This window comes from Cyprinodon variegatus, unplaced genomic scaffold (genome assembly GCF_000732505.1).
Source record: "Cyprinodon variegatus isolate N-32 unplaced genomic scaffold, C_variegatus-1.0 Scaffold588, whole genome shotgun sequence".
NCBI classification, from domain to species: Eukaryota; Metazoa; Chordata; class Actinopteri; order Cyprinodontiformes; family Cyprinodontidae; genus Cyprinodon; species Cyprinodon variegatus.
This window is the reverse complement of record NW_015151041.1, coordinates 450453-468035: the sequence shown is the minus strand read 5'-3', so window position 1 is coordinate 468035 and position 17583 is coordinate 450453. Positions and strand designations below refer to the sequence as shown.

General features: G+C 37.2%; 1 protein-coding gene across 1 annotated transcript in view; it reads left to right on the top strand.

Annotated features, from left to right (window-relative positions):
* Positions 1-17583, top strand: part of LOC107095973 (myosin-10) — an 82941-nt gene that overhangs the window by 50077 nt on the left and 15281 nt on the right. The window contains exons 8-22 of the mRNA XM_015392379.1: positions 461-524; positions 1305-1403; positions 1760-1903; positions 2019-2114; positions 2636-2754; positions 4598-4750; positions 4880-5053; positions 5137-5310; positions 8069-8183; positions 12139-12332; positions 13534-13655; positions 15977-16046; positions 16199-16359; positions 16467-16575; positions 16678-16809. Coding sequence (XP_015247865.1) covers positions 461-524; positions 1305-1403; positions 1760-1903; positions 2019-2114; positions 2636-2754; positions 4598-4750; positions 4880-5053; positions 5137-5310; positions 8069-8183; positions 12139-12332; positions 13534-13655; positions 15977-16046; positions 16199-16359; positions 16467-16575; positions 16678-16809 — 1926 coding nt within the window. The remainder of the gene's footprint in view (positions 1-460; positions 525-1304; positions 1404-1759; positions 1904-2018; positions 2115-2635; positions 2755-4597; positions 4751-4879; positions 5054-5136; positions 5311-8068; positions 8184-12138; positions 12333-13533; positions 13656-15976; positions 16047-16198; positions 16360-16466; positions 16576-16677; positions 16810-17583) is intronic.

Genomic DNA, 17583 nt, shown 5'->3' with positions numbered 1-17583 from the left:
CTGGTTTGGTTCACACTAATCTAAAGAGCTTCCGCCCCAGGCGTTTAACATTTCTTTGTGACTGAGTAAACCATGTGGTCAAAATTAAGCTCTGTGGTGGTCGGGTTCACATTAATTACAGGTGTGTCCGATGAGCAGCAGTGAATACTAGCAGGGTGCATGTCCCCGCAGACCTACACACAGTCGCTGTCAGGAAACCACAGACATGCCTCAGATTCCTGCTTGACATGTTAACCTGGCACTTCCTAATATAGGCATTTTGGTTCCTCTCTGCATTTTTGTCGTGAGCAAGAAACCACAAGGGGGTTGGGGGTATGTTAAATAGAGCTGGCCCCACAAGGAGAAACAAATAAAAGATCAGGGGAAAATGTATGCAAACATATAAAGCCATATAAATGTGTACATGTGGATATATCATAGTCTGTTTGACTAATTAAGAGTTAATTGTCCTGTTCCACAGGGGAAGTTTATCAGAGTCAACTTTGACGTAACAGGATACATCGTTGGAGCCAATATTGAAACCTGTATCCTCTATTAAAGAGCTGATTGACGGCTCATTGTTTAAATAAGGAGTTAAAATGAAGGCCTGTTGAGAGATCCAGAACAACCAGACTCATAGTGTCTCATAGTGTCTCTGTTTGCTTCCCAACCAACGCTCACATTTTCCTCATTTAATTCATATTTTCTATCATTTTGTTGTTTTAACACATCTGAAAGGGAAGAGATGATTTTATTAGAATGATATTTAGATGTTTTTAACTACTGTGCTAAAGTTTTCAAAAGACAAAAGTAGATTAACTGTGAGGTGTAACCGAATGCATAGAAGATTTTCTCTCAGAAAATGACATTGTGCATTTCTATTCATTCCCTTTGTTAACAGAACCACAGTGCTGGATTTATTGCATCCTGCATTGCTATTGCTTTGCACATGTGGAGACTAAGATTTGTGACCATTTTTCTTTAATAATATCTTACATTAACAACATCGGTGAACATCTGTTTTAAAATAACAGTTGATTTTGGATTTGGACTTTGACATCTTGTAACCATGCTTCAATCGTGACATTAAATTGTGTCCATAATTTTGAAATTCGGAAAAACTATGTATGTTTCTTTTTCTTCTATACTAATTTGCATTAAGATCCCCATAAACCATATTGTGTGGTGCTATGTTGTGACAAAACGTGAAGCCTCAAGGGAACATTATTATCGTAAAGCACTGCTTATGTTTTAATTATTTGTTTTTAGGGAATTTAATTGTACAGATTCAGCTATTCTTGCCAGTCCTTAGCTTTGGCCTTCAGATCTTCTAGAGAAGTCCAGAGCCATCAGACAGGCAAAAGACGAGAGGACTTTCCACATTTTCTACCGCCTGTTGGCAGGAGCTGGGGAGCACCTTCGAAGTGAGTGTCTGTCTGTGTGCTGGCAAGACGGAGAGCTGTAGGATCCTGGTTTGGGTTAAAACAACCTGGACATGTGACCAGATGCTCTTAATTCACTCCATTAACACATTGTTTCAGAATGTTGCAAAACATAATCAGACTTCACAGAGTCTAAACAACTTTGAACCGCTCTCTGGAGCCAGTCTTAAAAAGCTGAAAGGATGAAGAACTGTTTCTTGTGTTTATTTCATGCAACTGAACCGTCTGTATGTTCTTTTTATATAAACTGGATATGTTTGTTTTGTAATAGATGAAATTTTAATTGAAAACTTCTTATTAACGTCTTATTAACAGTTTTCCTTCCTTTCCTGAATCAGCTGACCTGCTTCTAGAGGGATTTAACAGCTACAGGTTCTTGTCCAATGGTAACATTCCCATCCCGGGACAGCAGGACAAGGAGAACTTCCAGGAGACAATGGATGCGATGCACATAATGGGCTTCACCCATGATGAGATAGTCTGTAAGTACCACTTCCAGATGTTCCTTCAACTTCTACATCCCTTTTTTTTATGTAAGCACTACCCGACTCTCCCTGCAGTGAAGGGATAAAGTTTTATTGTTCTTCAATCTATCAGGCATGTTAAAGGTGGTGTCTGCTGTGCTGCAGTTTGGCAACGTTGTGTTCAAGAAGGAGAGGAACACCGATCAAGCCTCAATGCCTGAGAACACGGGTAAGCTGGAAGATATGAGGGAACTTAATCCCATTTTATATCATCCTACTATTGTCTACACATAATAATAATAATAATGATAATAATGACCAGGAAAAATCATTCATTAACAACATAGAAGATATATTTTTTTCTTAGTTGACTTTTATGTGATAAGCTTGATACCCATGTTTAATGGCATAAGTATCCAGCTAAAGCAAATTAAAATGTACTATTTCAGAGCCAGACTGTTTATTACATTCTTCTTAAGTCTGGAGATTAGAATTTGACTGATTTCTCCTTTTTATAGCTCTCATATGTTTCTATTCATATTTTTAAAGTAGTGTTTTTCTTTTTCCTTGCTTATTTTTTAACTGTCATTCTTGCAGATAGGAATCTAACAATGTGATTCAAGAGGGAATGTTTGATTCAGGAGGTTTATTGTTTATTAAATTGTGAACTTTTTTAGACTATCTGCTGGTAAATGTCTCTATAAATATAATACAGTAATTTACCCACTTGTGGCTCTTTCCTTCCCTTAGCGGCGCAGAAGCTCTGCCACCTGCTTGGCATGAATGTTATGGAGTTCACTCGAGCCATCCTCACCCCGAGGATCAAAGTGGGACGTGACTACGTGCAAAAAGCTCAGACCAAAGAGCAGGTACAGGCTCACGCTGCTGTTACCTGTCCTAGTAATCTGAAGAATGGTTTACAGCACATTACAAGAGTTACTTTACTGAATGAAATGTCTTTTTGTATACACTCTGTGTGTACAAGATGGCAATAAAGTTTGTCTAAGAGTAATCTCACTTTTAAACCAGCGATCTGTGTGATAGACCAATGTAAGGCTGTGCATGCTTAACTGGAGGTGAGTGATGCATGCTTTGTAAAGTTTTCTATCCATTATCTGACACGCTTATCCCGAATGGGGTCGCGAGGGGTGCTGGTGCCTATCTCCAGTCCCACTCCAGCAGGCGGGGTACACCCTGGACAGATCGCCAGTCCATCGCAGGGCAACACAGAGACAAACAGGACAAACAACCATTAATGCACAAACTCACACCTAAGGACAATTTAGAGAAGCCAATTAACCTAACAGTCATGTGTTTGGACTGTGGGAGGAAGCCGGAGTACCTGGAGATCCCAAACATGCCCGGGGAGAACATGCAGAAAGACCACAGAACAGGAATCGAACCCAGAACCTTCTTGCTGCAAGGCAGCAGTGCTACTCACTTTTGTAAAGTTTTCTGTTCAAATGTATATATTTTTTTAATATAAAAAAAAAAAAATAAAAATAAAATAATATTTGAACAGAAAACTTTACAAAAAAAAAAGCTTTGTAAAGTTTTCTGTTCAAATATTTATTTTTTTTTTTTAGAGAAATCATAGCTCAGAAAGGTGCAGAAGTGTTACAGGTTAATGCTACATGAACATGATTTATATTTAAAACAAATGCCCTTCTTCTTGAAGTCTCATAATTAAAAGCCACTAACTACCTAAAACTTGAAAGGATTAATTTCTGTTGGAAATCTTTCCATTTACACTCAACTCTACGGTTCAGGTTCAATGTTCAGTTTAGTCTGCTTATTAATAGACAATTTGGCTTAAAGAGAAAATTTCTGATTTTCTTTGTACAAAATCAGATTTTTCCTCCCATTACTTGCATTGAAAAAAAATAACAAATGATACAAATTACTTTCCCTTATTTCATGGTTTATTCCATCAGTTGACCTAAATCCANTTTTTTTTAGAGAAATCATAGCTCAGAAAGGTGCAGAAGTGTTACAGGTTAATGCTACATGAACATGATTTATATTTAAAACAAATGCCCTTCTTCTTGAAGTCTCATAATTAAAAGCCACTAACTACCTAAAACTTGAAAGGATTAATTTCTGTTGGAAATCTTTCCATTTACACTCAACTCTACGGTTCAGGTTCAATGTTCAGTTTAGTCTGCTTATTAATAGACAATTTGGCTTAAAGAGAAAATTTCTGATTTTCTTTGTACAAAATCAGATTTTTCCTCCCATTACTTGCATTGAAAAAAAATAACAAATGATACAAATTACTTTCCCTTATTTCATGGTTTATTCCATCAGTTGACCTAAATCCAGATTTTCTTTCTACTTTTGTGCATAGCACTTTAAAATACTCACATGTGCAGTCAACTGTAAATGATATGCACTATTATTATCAGGGTTATTATGTTTCTTAATAATTCTTCTGAGCATCAATAGCGGTGGGCAGAACTGCTTTTACACCTCTTGTCCTTTGCACATGTAATCATTGTAGATCAACTTTCACATGGTGACTCATTTTGCATGCAATTTTTTTCTAAGTCGTTCTAAAATGCAAATCCAAAATGTTTGCAGCTAGTGGTAATATACAATGAACTAGTATGGAGTACATCTAAGGACCTAAAGCAATACTTAAATTCCTAAACAGAACTCTGATCTCTGGGGTCATGCATTTTTCATGATGTTTTCTCTGCTTTGTTAATGAAGGCTGACTTTGCTGTTGAAGCCCTGGCCAAGGCGACGTATGAGCGGCTGTTCCGCTGGCTGGTCCACCGCATCAACAAGGCCCTGGACCGGACCAAACGACAGGGGGCCTCCTTCATTGGCATTCTGGACATTGCAGGCTTTGAGATCTTTGAGGTGTTGATCCTGATGTTTTAATTCAAACAAACCCTTTTCTGCACCATGCTAAGCACCTGTCAGCTGTAGCGGTTGTGTGAGGAACAAGGTAGAGTCCAGCCTGACCCCTGCTTTATCTTAAATTTTCAGCTAAACTCTTTCGAGCAGCTCTGCATCAACTACACTAACGAGAAGCTGCAGCAGCTCTTCAACCACACCATGTTCATCCTGGAGCAGGAGGAGTACCAGAGGGAGGGCATCGAATGGAGCTTCATCGACTTCGGCCTCGACCTGCAGCCATGCATTGATCTCATTGAGAGGCCGGTCAGTGAACTACAGCATGTCTCTGTCCCTTTGCTGGTCTCTTTGAGTGATTTCCTGATTTTGAATGTGGTTATCCTTCTCAGAATAATCCTCCAGGAATCCTGGCTTTGCTTGATGAGGAGTGCTGGTTTCCCAAAGCCACAGACAAGACCTTTGTGGACAAAGTGCTGCAGGAGTTAGGCACGCACTCCAAGTTTCAGAAACCTCGTCAACTAAAAGACAAGGCGGACTTCTGCATCATCCACTATGCAGGGAGGGTAAGCATATATTGTTTAGCTTTCTGTGTGAATAACAGTAGTTTTCAACTGCTTTAAGAATTAAATTCTGCCTGGACTTTATATTCTCCAATTTATGTCCCTCTTTAAAACGGATGTGTTTCCTCACTTTCTTTGCGCAGCAATCTTATCTTGAGGCTCAGGTTTTGCTGCTCTTACAGCCTAGTAACCGAGGTCAAAGTGTTAAAACAAAGGCACAGTTGTTAAACTGCTGCTGCAGGAAACTCACATCTGGTTCGGATCTGTTTGAGACCTGATTTTTGATGCCTGCTGGTTACATAACAACCATTCCTTAGAGGTCTGGCATCAGTTAAAGTTAAATTGATCCTCCTTAACATTCCTGAAAGGGTGCCTGCCATTCACAGCGTAAAGTCCGATATTACGTCTTGATTAATAGTTTGGTTATGTTTTGATTGTTCTCCTTGTTTCCAGAGTTGTGCTTTTTGCAAACACAGAGAGGGCACATGGACTTGGACCTGATCTATGATCAACAAATCAACAATATTGCTTGATTCCGTGAGACGGTTGGATCCAGAAATACCTTAAAATTATGCAAAACAAATCCTGCATGACTGTGATACTGAAGGAAAATAACTGCAAACACTAAAGGGTTGTTTTTTAAGCACCTTAATTAAATCCACATGCAGAATCTTCTGTCAGAATGCTGAGTGTTTCATTTAACTTCTGCTGTGATTCACCATTATTCAGAATGATCTGTATGCACAGCATGCAGACGCTTTAAAAATATGCTTTTAATATTTTAATGGAGAGTAAAGCAAAGTTATTTTATCAGTATAAATCAAAATGTTATGTGAAGCCCTCAGAGAATGTTAGAGATAAATGAACAGCATCATGAAGTGACACAGGAAACCGTCGGGGGCAACACGAGGAAAACTTTTTAATCATAGTATGAATCAAGTATGAAAAATATATGATATGAAAGCTCTGTTCAGTCTGAATCTCCTTGTACATAATCTATACAGCAAAATATAGTGGAAGCAGTGTCATGCTGTGGGAATGTCTGCCTTTAACAGTGAACCCTTTATAGGGCAAGTTACCATTTTTGATCACTTGCATACCCCTTACAAATGATGTGTAAGGGGTATGCAAATGTCCCAAAATCCCTCAGTAAGGTCTAGAAGAACAAGATCTATATCCAGCCACTCAGCAAATATCCTGCTACATGGCGGACCAATTAGATGAGCCCTTGAATGATATATTGCCTACTGTAAATTAAGTTGGGGGGGAAAAGAAAAAAGGTAAAAAGCTAACTGAAAAGTTAAAAAATAAAGGTAAAAAGTTAATAAGCCTAGTTAACAATTATATTTAGGTTTATAAACTAATAAATGTAAGTGCCAGTATAAGTATTAATGCGTCTTTGGTTATGTTGTACCAAAAATTGTGTTTAATTCACTCTCAGAGTGTTTTCCATGAGTTTCTTATAGAAGCACTTTTGTTATTTTTCTTATATTGTCGGGTTATTTGCCATCTTAATATCCATATTTTTTGAATGTTAGAAAGGTAAAAAGGTCTTGTCCTGGATTCTAATAACGCTGGCTTTTGATTTTCAAGGTATTTCACTGAGTGCCCCATAAAGGGTTAAAGGAACGTTAGAGTTGAGGGTAGATGAATCGAGCGAAACTGGAGTGCAGCTTCTAGGAGGACAAAGAATGGCCCATTCCAGGTTCAGACTTAAATTCAATTGAATACCTGTAGCAAGAACCTAAAACTTATTGAAATAGACGATCTTGAGTTATTTTACAAAAAAGATTAAGCAAAAAATGTCTTCTGGAATGAGAAAAATTTAGTGACATAAAAAGTTGCAGCTGCTAATTGCAGCAAACGTTGGATCTACAAACCTTTAACTCAAATGGGATTAATATAAATATATTTCTCTCCTCTCAGACCTTTATTTCTGTAGAATTTAGAAAACCAATTTACCATCTTTCACTTTATAATACTACCTTGCATTGCGTGAAATCACAGTGAAATACACTGAAGACTGTGGTCGTTAAATGATAAAGTGTTTCAACTGTATAAACACTTAGAAGACGCCAACAACCGCTACTTCAAAAAGGGGAACGTGTGTCAATGAACAAAACTGGCCTGAGGTTTTCATCTTACGATCCTAAATAGCGCAGATCTTCTCAACATGTTTGTCACCTGTCACTTTAAATGCACTACTTTGGTAATGCAGAGAGGCGAAACTACGCAGAGCAGGTTGTTGATCACAGAGTAAAAATCCTTTCTGTTGGGGTGTCCTTAAAGATATCCAGTTAGGATAGAGTAGCATGGGTGATATGAAAACTAGCATAAGTGGAATAAATCAGTAAATAAGTTTCCCAACTTTGCAGAACTAATTAAACCTTTAAAACCAATCGTATCATATTTGATACATGAGTTTTTGAGGACTTTGCATCATCAGTGTGATCGTGCTGATCTTAAAAACCCGGACTTACACAATCAGACACATGTAATGAACAGAAAACGTATATAATATTCTACAGAAATGCCTAATGTATCAAAGTTGATACAAATAAATGATCTAATTTAACTTATACAAAAAATATATATATTCTTTCCTTAAATTTTTCAGAGAGTTCAATGACAACTCTAAATAAAAAAAACATTGAATTTTCTGTCAATTATTTCATGGTCCAGGCTTTAAAGGGTTCATATAACAGAAAAAATAATTTAGAAGGCTGTTAATAAAAAAAAGTGTCCTGTTGTGTTTCCTTAGGTGGACTATAAAGCTGATGAATGGCTCATGAAGAACATGGATCCTCTAAATGATAACGTGGCCACACTGCTTCACCAGTCCACAGACAAATTTGTGTCCGAGCTCTGGAAAGATGGTAGGTCTCTGATCGCCTACAGTTCAGTAAGACATGTTAGCCTCAGACCCTTCCTTTCATTGTTGCTACAGTGGTTTTTGTTCTATCATACGGTTAGACTAAAGGCTGATTTATACTCAGAAACCAGGTCGTCTGCAAGTGTCGCAGTGAATGCAAATGTGCCCTCGCCCTTGCTGCAGACACTCTGGTGCACCTCTCTAAGATTGTAGGTGACCGCAGACAGTGCAGCAGACAGAAGGCCTCTAATTGGTCAAATCTACATCCGCTCTACACTATGCGTATTTCCTGTTCCTTGTTTGAAAACGACTTGTGAAGATGGAGCAGCTAGAAGAGCGAGGAACGCAAGAACACTGGGACCCTTTTTCCACCTCGATCCCCCCTCGTTTTCTTTTCGCGCTCATGTCCCTCTGTTTCCCCCACTTCCTCACCACCTCGGCCGTATCTAGACCCACAGCTAGTTCCTGATTGTCCCTCTTGCTTTGTGGCGTGGAATAACATAGCGAAGACCACGCTCAATATTGGGAATAAATCAAAAATATCTGCGACATGCACACTGCGACACACTGCTGTAGGGAGGATAACCAGCCCTTTATTTTTTTTGCAGAGGACGAGCTTCAATAGAAAGCTAATTGCTTCTCTTTTTCTTAAATAACTATAATTTAGATTTAGACTCATGCAAACAACTGTAACTAGAGCCAGTGCTGACATTTACTCCTCAGACCTCTTTCTAACATCTTCTTAATGCACTAATAATTTGTTCCTGAGGGAGTCTGGATGTTTGTGTATGCATGCCTACTTTCTTTCTCTCTCTCTCTGTCTCACGCCTGTCTTCTCTCTCTGTTGCTGTAGACATTCAGACGTTTCAGAGAGCGTCTTTCTATGACAATGTGTCTGGGCTTCCTGAAGCTCCAGGTGAACGTTAGTAACATGCTTTGTGTACTTTTTACTGTCTTTCATCGCTAGCACTGCAGGGCTCATTGGTTCCTTCTTCCCTGCCATCAGTGCTCTGTGAAATCATCAAAACACATTCCTATGGCTTTGCATGGCTGTGCTCTTATTTGGCATAAAGCTTTAGGTACTAAAATGTTCCTCCTGCTCTTAATGGTTGTAGCTCACTATAATTATTATGACAAACAGTGTGGTTAAAGCTCTGTGGATGGTCCTTGTTGGGTCTTGGTGAGGTCTTTTAAATGATTTATAACATGAATTAGAGTTCCTACATTGTTAAATTAATCTTGGTTGGTTCAAGAGTGAACATGGTGGGAAGCATTGGCACTCTACCCGTTCTGTAGGTTCCACACAATCCCTGTCTTTTCAAGCTTACACCCTCATGACGCCTACGTTGGCTGGCAGACCTGCAAAAGCTGTTATTCTTGGTGATGTAGCTGCAATGCCTATCTCATTTTGAATTAACCTGAACGGATCTCGACCTGTTTGCTGCTAAGTACAATCCACACTGGCATCTAATCGTGTGCCACTGGCACCACTAGAGGTTTGAGCAGAGGAGGACATGACTTTAAATTCTGCCCAGGTTTGGCTATGCTGGTTGCTGGGAAACCTGCAAGAAAATGAGATTTTAAGGTTTGGAGGTCAAGTGCAATATCCATGTCGGGCTTTCAGAATTCAAAACCTCATTTATTTCTGAGAACTTAAGGGGTAGGAGTGATGTTTGCATTTGCTTCTCTTTGAGTATCTGATTTAGGACCTTTTTTCAGATTTCACCAGCAAAGTGAGGGCCATTTTTAACAAAGTGAGCTCATTCGCTGGTCCTCACTATGTTCTTTTGCTAACAGTTAGGTTTATGGTTAAAGTTAGTTTAGGCCAAGGTTAGGGTGAAATATGCACTGATAATGGTTAGGTTTAGGATTATCCTCAGTGTTATGGCATAGAAAGGTTTGAAAATGACTAAAAATGAATGGATTTCAACACATGGTTGTTGTGACAAAAGGCAAGATGAACATTTATTTTAAGGTGACTTGGCAGGGGAGCCGGCTTGTCAAAATGTTTAATTCTGAAATATTTAAGACAAGCTTTGCAGGTTGTGGAAAAATTCACGATGGTTTAGGTGTAGAAACCAAGACTCAGTATATCACGTACAGTACATTAAGTTTTGGCTGATTTTTCATATTTAAAGTACCTTTTAGAAAATTACAACCTTTAAGCAGGTGGTAAACATATTTTTCACGATATATATATATATATATATATATATATATATATATATATATATATATATATATATATATATTGTCTTTGAAAAATTTGATTTTCCAATGGCTTTAAGTAGAAAATAATTATAAAAAACAAAAATAAAGGCTTAAAACACCGAGCTCTGTGTAATTAATCTAATCTTATCTAATCTAAACTATTAAACTAACCTAATATTGTGATTCGATTTTCAATTGATTTATTGAACTAAATTATATTTTCAGTAATACAATAAGTAATTTAATAACTGTAAATATCTTCGTGCACATGGGTTTGGCGAGCTGGTGGTAGCATTGTGATATAGTTTGATCTTTAGGGATGTATCTGCAAGGCTGGGGCTAAGATCTGATGCTATCATGAAAATAATCTTAACATGCAAATAACTGTAGACACTATGTAGACACTTTACATGGTGCTGATATGTAGACCATGGTGAAGGAGCAGAAAATACTCAGTAAAAGCTAATTTAATATCCACTAAAAGCAAAGCAACACAATAATGTGCTTCTAACTGACAGGTTCTGCTTCAAAGTGTCCAATAGGTAAATATCAGGAAATAAAAGCTTTGTCGAATCATTGTTGAAACCCTCGTTGAGTGTCAGAGTCATCACATGGAATGCATTTAAATCATAAAAGAGTTAGAGTTGGATCATTGGATGTTTTTTCTTTCAGCAGCCTCATCAGAGCCTTTTCCCCTAAACTTACTGGATCAAAGGATGATTTCAGTTTTTAAAATATTGTTTCTGTCACTGATTGGACCAAAAAGGTTTGGAAACTTCTGCAGGCCAGATATCTGATCCAACTTTAGAACCAGATTTATTATTTTTTCCAAAATCTGCGTTTCACCAGAGATTTAAGACATTAAGACGCAGAGTGGGGCATTTTAACTAAAAGCAGGAATATTCCAGGAATGTTTTCCAGCAGTTAAATCATTCCTCAGCCGTTTGGTCATTCTTGATCCTACATAGACGTATTGATTAAATTTACTGAAATAATTGTTTTAATGCACCATATTGTTACTATAAAGCCCATTTTCTTTTCTTTAAATTCATGGCAAAGAATCATCTTACAATAGTTAAATATAAATAAAAAATCAATGCATTTAACAATAAAAATAATAAAGCAAACTAACAAGACTATCCTGAGGTAATCATAAAGAAGTAAACAATACTAGCTGATTATTTTGTTTTTATTTCTAACTACCAACAGCGTCTGCTGCTTCATCATCACCACATACAAGCAGGTACACATCTCTTCCCCTCCCAGGTGACTGATGACATGAACCGAGCTGACTGGCTGAGTATGTCAGCCTGTTCACTTCATGCTGAACTGTTTTTTTTTATTGTTCTGCTCTCATCTATTATTTAATGCTTTTCTTTAACACACATATTGTTATATTTTGCAGTTGTGCTTGGAGGGTTTAAATACACTTATATAGATACATTAATTTAATATAATTTCTATGTGTTTTATATTGAAATCATTCAGAGAAACTTTCTTTACATGCATTTTCATAAATGTTAGCTTTTCTTTATGGTTTCTTTATGGTATGGGGGGTGTTCTCTGCTGTGCATCTCAGTCTTTTTTTTTGCAGCATTTCATTGATAATGTTTCATTTGTTGTCTGTTAAAATAAATGAAATGGTGGATGTTAAAGCAGTAAAACAGCATCAGAAAAAACAAACCCACGCCTATTAATCACTCATTTAGTTAGCTTTTGTTTTTTTCTGTTATTTTTTTCCTCCTCAGTTGACCGGATCGTGGGTCTGGACCAGGTGGCAGGCATGAACGAGACGGCATTTGGAGCTGCCTACAAGACCAAGAAAGGCATGTTCCGCACCGTTGGACAGCTGTACAAAGAGCAGCTGTCCAAACTGATGGCAACGCTCAGGAACACAAACCCCAACTTTGTGCGCTGCATCATCCCCAACCATGAAAAAAGAGTGAGTCAACACTTCAAGTTCCTGAGAGCTGAGTCACAGCACCTGTTGACCAGACGCTGCTATTCCCTCAAACAGATACAGTATATTTAATCTGTGCTGCACTGCAGGTGATCACTAAAGTTATACATTAATATCATATTTCTTGATTAATGACAAAAAAATGCTGTCTGATATGTTAAGCTGATTTTGTGATAAATTTGATATAAACGTAAATCGCAGAGTTAGCTGTTTAAAGTTTTGATGTAATTCTATCTTTTATATATATTTTAACCTTCCAATCATTTCCACTTTGAACCGTTATATTATAAAATCAGTTGCACCCAAAAGTTTACCAAAATAGTTAACGATGTCCAGTTTAAAATACTATTTTTTCTCCAGCTTTACATCAACAGTAAATAAAGTTTGCAGTGTTTGCCTCAAACCAGCATAACTCTGATTTCTACAGAAAAGGGATCACTATTTTAGATCCAACATTGTCTTGTAGGTTTGCCTGTTTAAAAACAAAACAATAAAGCATATAAAACACAAAAGTTTTTAGGGTGACCATACTTTTCTGATTTTGTTGTGTTTGTATTGTAACAGGATATGAATAAGACTGAATCCTCTATATTAACAAGTTAATTAATAGTGATTTTGATGTTTATCTTCCTTTTAGTATTTAATTGAATTAAACTGAAAGGAAAAATGTTGTAATATTCTATTTTAATTGTAACATCTTTTTTTTTTTAAAGGTCTCATGTCAGTATAAAACATTGCACCCCAACATTTAATGGACATATGTTTGCCATCATATGAATACACTGAAAAAAATACTGCAACCACCTATGCATTAACATTATCATATTTAGTTACTTGAACACAGTTGTTTTATGTCCTACCGTGCTAACGTGAAACAATTATGTTAAAGTAAATAAATATGATTAAGTAAATGCCAAAAATGGTTGCATTATTTTTTTAAGTGTATATTTATTAAAGGGTTTGGGTGGTAAACTAAATTTAATCTCGTCTTGAATTCTAGTGAATGGCCTCACATAATTATCCTGAGGGCTCCAAATGGCCCCTTTAGACATGCCTGCTGTAAATAGTGTAAAATCATTGCTGTTTTCATACATGTTTTTTTTTTTTTTATTGCTGTTAATTTGTCGGGATAATTTTACTATATATTTTTTTAATAATGTTTTTTTTTGTCTTTCCTTTCCAGGCTGGTAAATTGGACCCCCACCTGGTTCTGGACCAGTTGAGATGTAATGGTGTGTTGGAGGGGATCCGTATCTGCAGACAGGGATTCCCCAATCGCATCGTTTTCCAGGAGTTCAGACAGAGGTCACGTTTTAGCCCTCATTTAGTTTCTATATTAAGCATTTCTTAAACTAGATCCAAAATGTCAGCTTCTAAGTAGTAGCTTTTTATAATGATTAATATTGGTTTCCCTCACCAATCATTTCAGTGTATAAATTCAGTGGTTAAACTCTGTTTGTCTGCTATCTCACCAACATTGTTAGACGGTGTGGTTAAAATGCTAACAGCTTGCAGATTGCTTCTTAGATTAAAGCAGAATCTTTTATTTCCTAATAATCTAAGTTTTTTAACTATTCAGTTTTGAGAATAAGGGAAAGATATAAATAAGAAAAAAATCCCCATGTTTAAATGAAAATCAAATGATGAAATCTAGTATAATTTACATATGTCTAAAAATCTTACCTTGTTCCCACTGCAAATGGTTCATAAATCTTATTCTTTTGGGTCCATAGATCAGGTCAGGCTGTTTAAAGCAAGTGTGAACGCTTAGACTTTGCCTTAATCTAATATTTTCAAATCACATTTAGGCCGAATTTATATGTTGTCCTGATCTATTGGAATGGGACTCCAGTAGAACAGCATAGGCGGATTAGGTGTGACGTTAGACGTCACTTTCCGTTGACATTGGACTCCAGCAGTAAACGATAGCTGTTAGCAAAACAGGTGGGAGCTAGAATGGTACAGACGAGAAGTTTAATAAACAGAGGTAACCTTTTATTCAGGCCTAATTGATCGGCTCATCTTCACCAAATGGAAACGGGACGTCATTTTTATAGTAAAATTTATATACCACCCTTCAAACACAGGTCATAAAATGGTAAATGGCCTATACTTATATAGTTCTATTTCAAGTCAGACTGATGGTGGCAAACTACATTGTAGCCACAGCTGCCGTGGGGCTCACTGTCAGAAGCGAGGCTACTGTACACTGACCCCCATCAGTAGACAATGTGGGTGAAGCGTCATGCCCAAGGACACAACGACGCTGGAAGCCGGAAGCTTGAACAGTCAGCCCTTTGACTTCAGGGCAAACTCCTACATCAGATGCCACTGTCGTCCCCACGACAGATACCATCAAGGTTAGCGAGCATGTGATAGTCTGCTCCTGCTGCAATCTGATATACTGAATTGCATCAAGTCTTCTACCTTTGATGTTTAGAGGATAACGCTGGCAAAAAGGATTAAAAGTTGCCCTCGACATGATAAAGTTCAGAATAAATTCAGTTTCTGTAAAGTTGATAACATCCCTGTCCCATCATTGCTGACTGCGTCAACACATCCAAAGAGATTGAGCTGAAAGGGCATCAGATCTCCCAAAAATGCCCCAATAAAGTCTCCCTACCCTTAAATTGATGTGTTTCCCACAGGGCACCTGCTGATAATAAATGGTTTCTGTTATGCTCTTAAAACATAGTGCATCTTATAGCTAATCTTATAGTTGTTACACGTATGCAGGTCAGTTCAGAGCAGCGAACAGTTCACTCTGACTCAGATCAAGGCATCATTTAAAGCAGCGTGTGGGAACGGCAACACGCAAAAGATAACCTGATTCTTGAAAAAAGTGGATTTGAGCATTAGACATGCAGTGGGAAAGTAATTTAAATTCTTTTTTGTTTTAGATTTAAAAAAAATAAATTGTAAGTATATCCACTTCCATGCTATCTAGCTGAGCAGCACAGCAATAATTTAAAATGAACTTAATTACATTAATTTCTACTCTGTTGTATAAAAAATGTTTAGTTATTTAAATAATCAGATTTTTTTAATGTGATGTTGTAAAAGCAGGTTTATGCTGTCCCTGCTGATTTACATGAAAATATATATTTTAATTTTACTTATAAAAAATAATTTTGATTATTAAATTCCTAGATGTTTTATATATATTGGGCTAATAGGTTCTGTAAAAAAAACACAACACCCCTAATTTGATGACGCTTCTGAAGTTTTCTTCATTCAGTGGATAAAATCACTGAAAATAATTTTAAAACACTCAAAGTTTTTAGTTTTTTTCTCAAGACCTGCACTCATTTGATGTGGGACTTTCAGGCCTTTGCTTTTTTGGACTAATTTAAGATTTTATCATCGTCGTAAACTACATTTTGTGTCGATGTAGATCTTCCTTGTCTGATGAAACATGTTTGAAACATGTTTTAGCTGTATGTGCCCCAAATCTGATATGATTTTAAAAATATTTTAGTGTCTTGCAATTGCCATTGATATAAACACATCATTAACACGCTCAGGATATCAGAAGTTGCTTTAATGTCCTTTTTTTAGTTGTGTAGATATTAGTCTGAGTCTGTTATGTGTAGTTTAGTTCTGACTATGTCTCCATCTGTGTCCAGATATGAGATCCTGACTCCTAATGCCATTCCCAAGGGTTTCATGGATGGCAAGCAGGCCTGCGAGCGAATGGTACAGACCGATTTATAATTAAAATCATTTAGAATATTATTCCGACAGTTAGAATTCACTAAATGAAAGATATCATATTTAAAGTTAATAAAAGAACGTCCAACTTTATTTAAAAAAAAAATCCCTTTTCCCTCTTTGTTTTTTTTTTGCAGATTCAAGCACTTGAACTCGACGGCAACCTCTTCCGCATCGGCCAGAGCAAGATCTTCTTCAGAACTGGAGTCCTGGCTCACTTAGAGGAAGAGAGGGACCTGAAGATCACAGACATCATTATTTACTTCCAGGCCGTCTGTAGAGGATATCTGGCGCGCAAGTAAGGGCAAAATGTTGCAATGAGAACCATGTAGCCTAACCAGATCTTATTTTTTCCACTGTTTCATTCACTGTACATCATCTTTGTCTCTGAATGTGATGCTTCAGAGCCTTTGCTAAGAAGCAGCAGCAGCTCAGTGCCCTAAAAGTCCTCCAGAGAAACTGCGCTGCTTACTTGAAGCTGCGTCACTGGCAGTGGTGGAGACTCTTCACCAAGGTGTGTGCTTCTCTCATGGTGCCTTGTTCTCTGATTGGATTATTTTCCAGCTGGACGATGTTTCATTTTGTTCTAATAAGTATTTTACTCTGTGAACTGCAGGTGAAGCCCCTGCTGCAGGTGACCAGGCAGGAGGAGGAGATGCAGGCTAAAGATGAGGAGCTGGTCAAAGTGAAGGAGAAGCAGATGAAGGTGGAAGGGGAGCTGGTGGAGATGGAGAGGAAGCATCAGCAGGTATTTACAGCTGCACCTTTCAGTGACATTTCCTAAATATATTTACCTCTTAACGTTTTTGACATTGCAGCCACAAACCTCAAAGCTTTTTGGAGGACTCTATTGGACAGATAATTGTTTTCTTTTGTATTAAAAATTATTTAAAAAAATTGAAAATCTATTGAAAGTCTAAAAAGTGTGGCATATGCCCCTCCACCACCTATTTCTACATTTATAGCAAAGCAACTGAAGGTCAGTCAGATTGAATGCCACAGTCTATAACTGGGTTTAGGTTTGAACTTCAGGAAATATTAAATATTGTAACTCATAATGTCAGGGTGACTTTAATGAATTGTTGTAGATGCTGACACTCAACACTATGGAACACAAAATGTGATCAACTACTAGTCAGCATCTAGGGAACTAATGGTTTGTTAACCAGTATTTACTGTTGAACATCCAGCCGAATCTTGTTATGGAACTACTGCTTAGTTTCCTGAGAAACACAGAGTAACTAAGCAGGAACTAACGTGTGGTTTACCTTTACTTTACGTCACACTAAAACATTAGATAATGTTCAGGTACTGACTGGGTAACAATTATTCTTTTAGTAACTACTTGATGTGATGCTTGACCCAGTCCATAACATAATGATTAGACAATAATTTGGTACTCAGTAAAGTATTTTATTATAATCTGTTACAGCACAGGTTTAGGATTTATTCATAACCAACACTGAGAATTTCTACTCCAATTATTCTTTAACAAACCAGCAGTCCCCTAAGAAGCACTGGA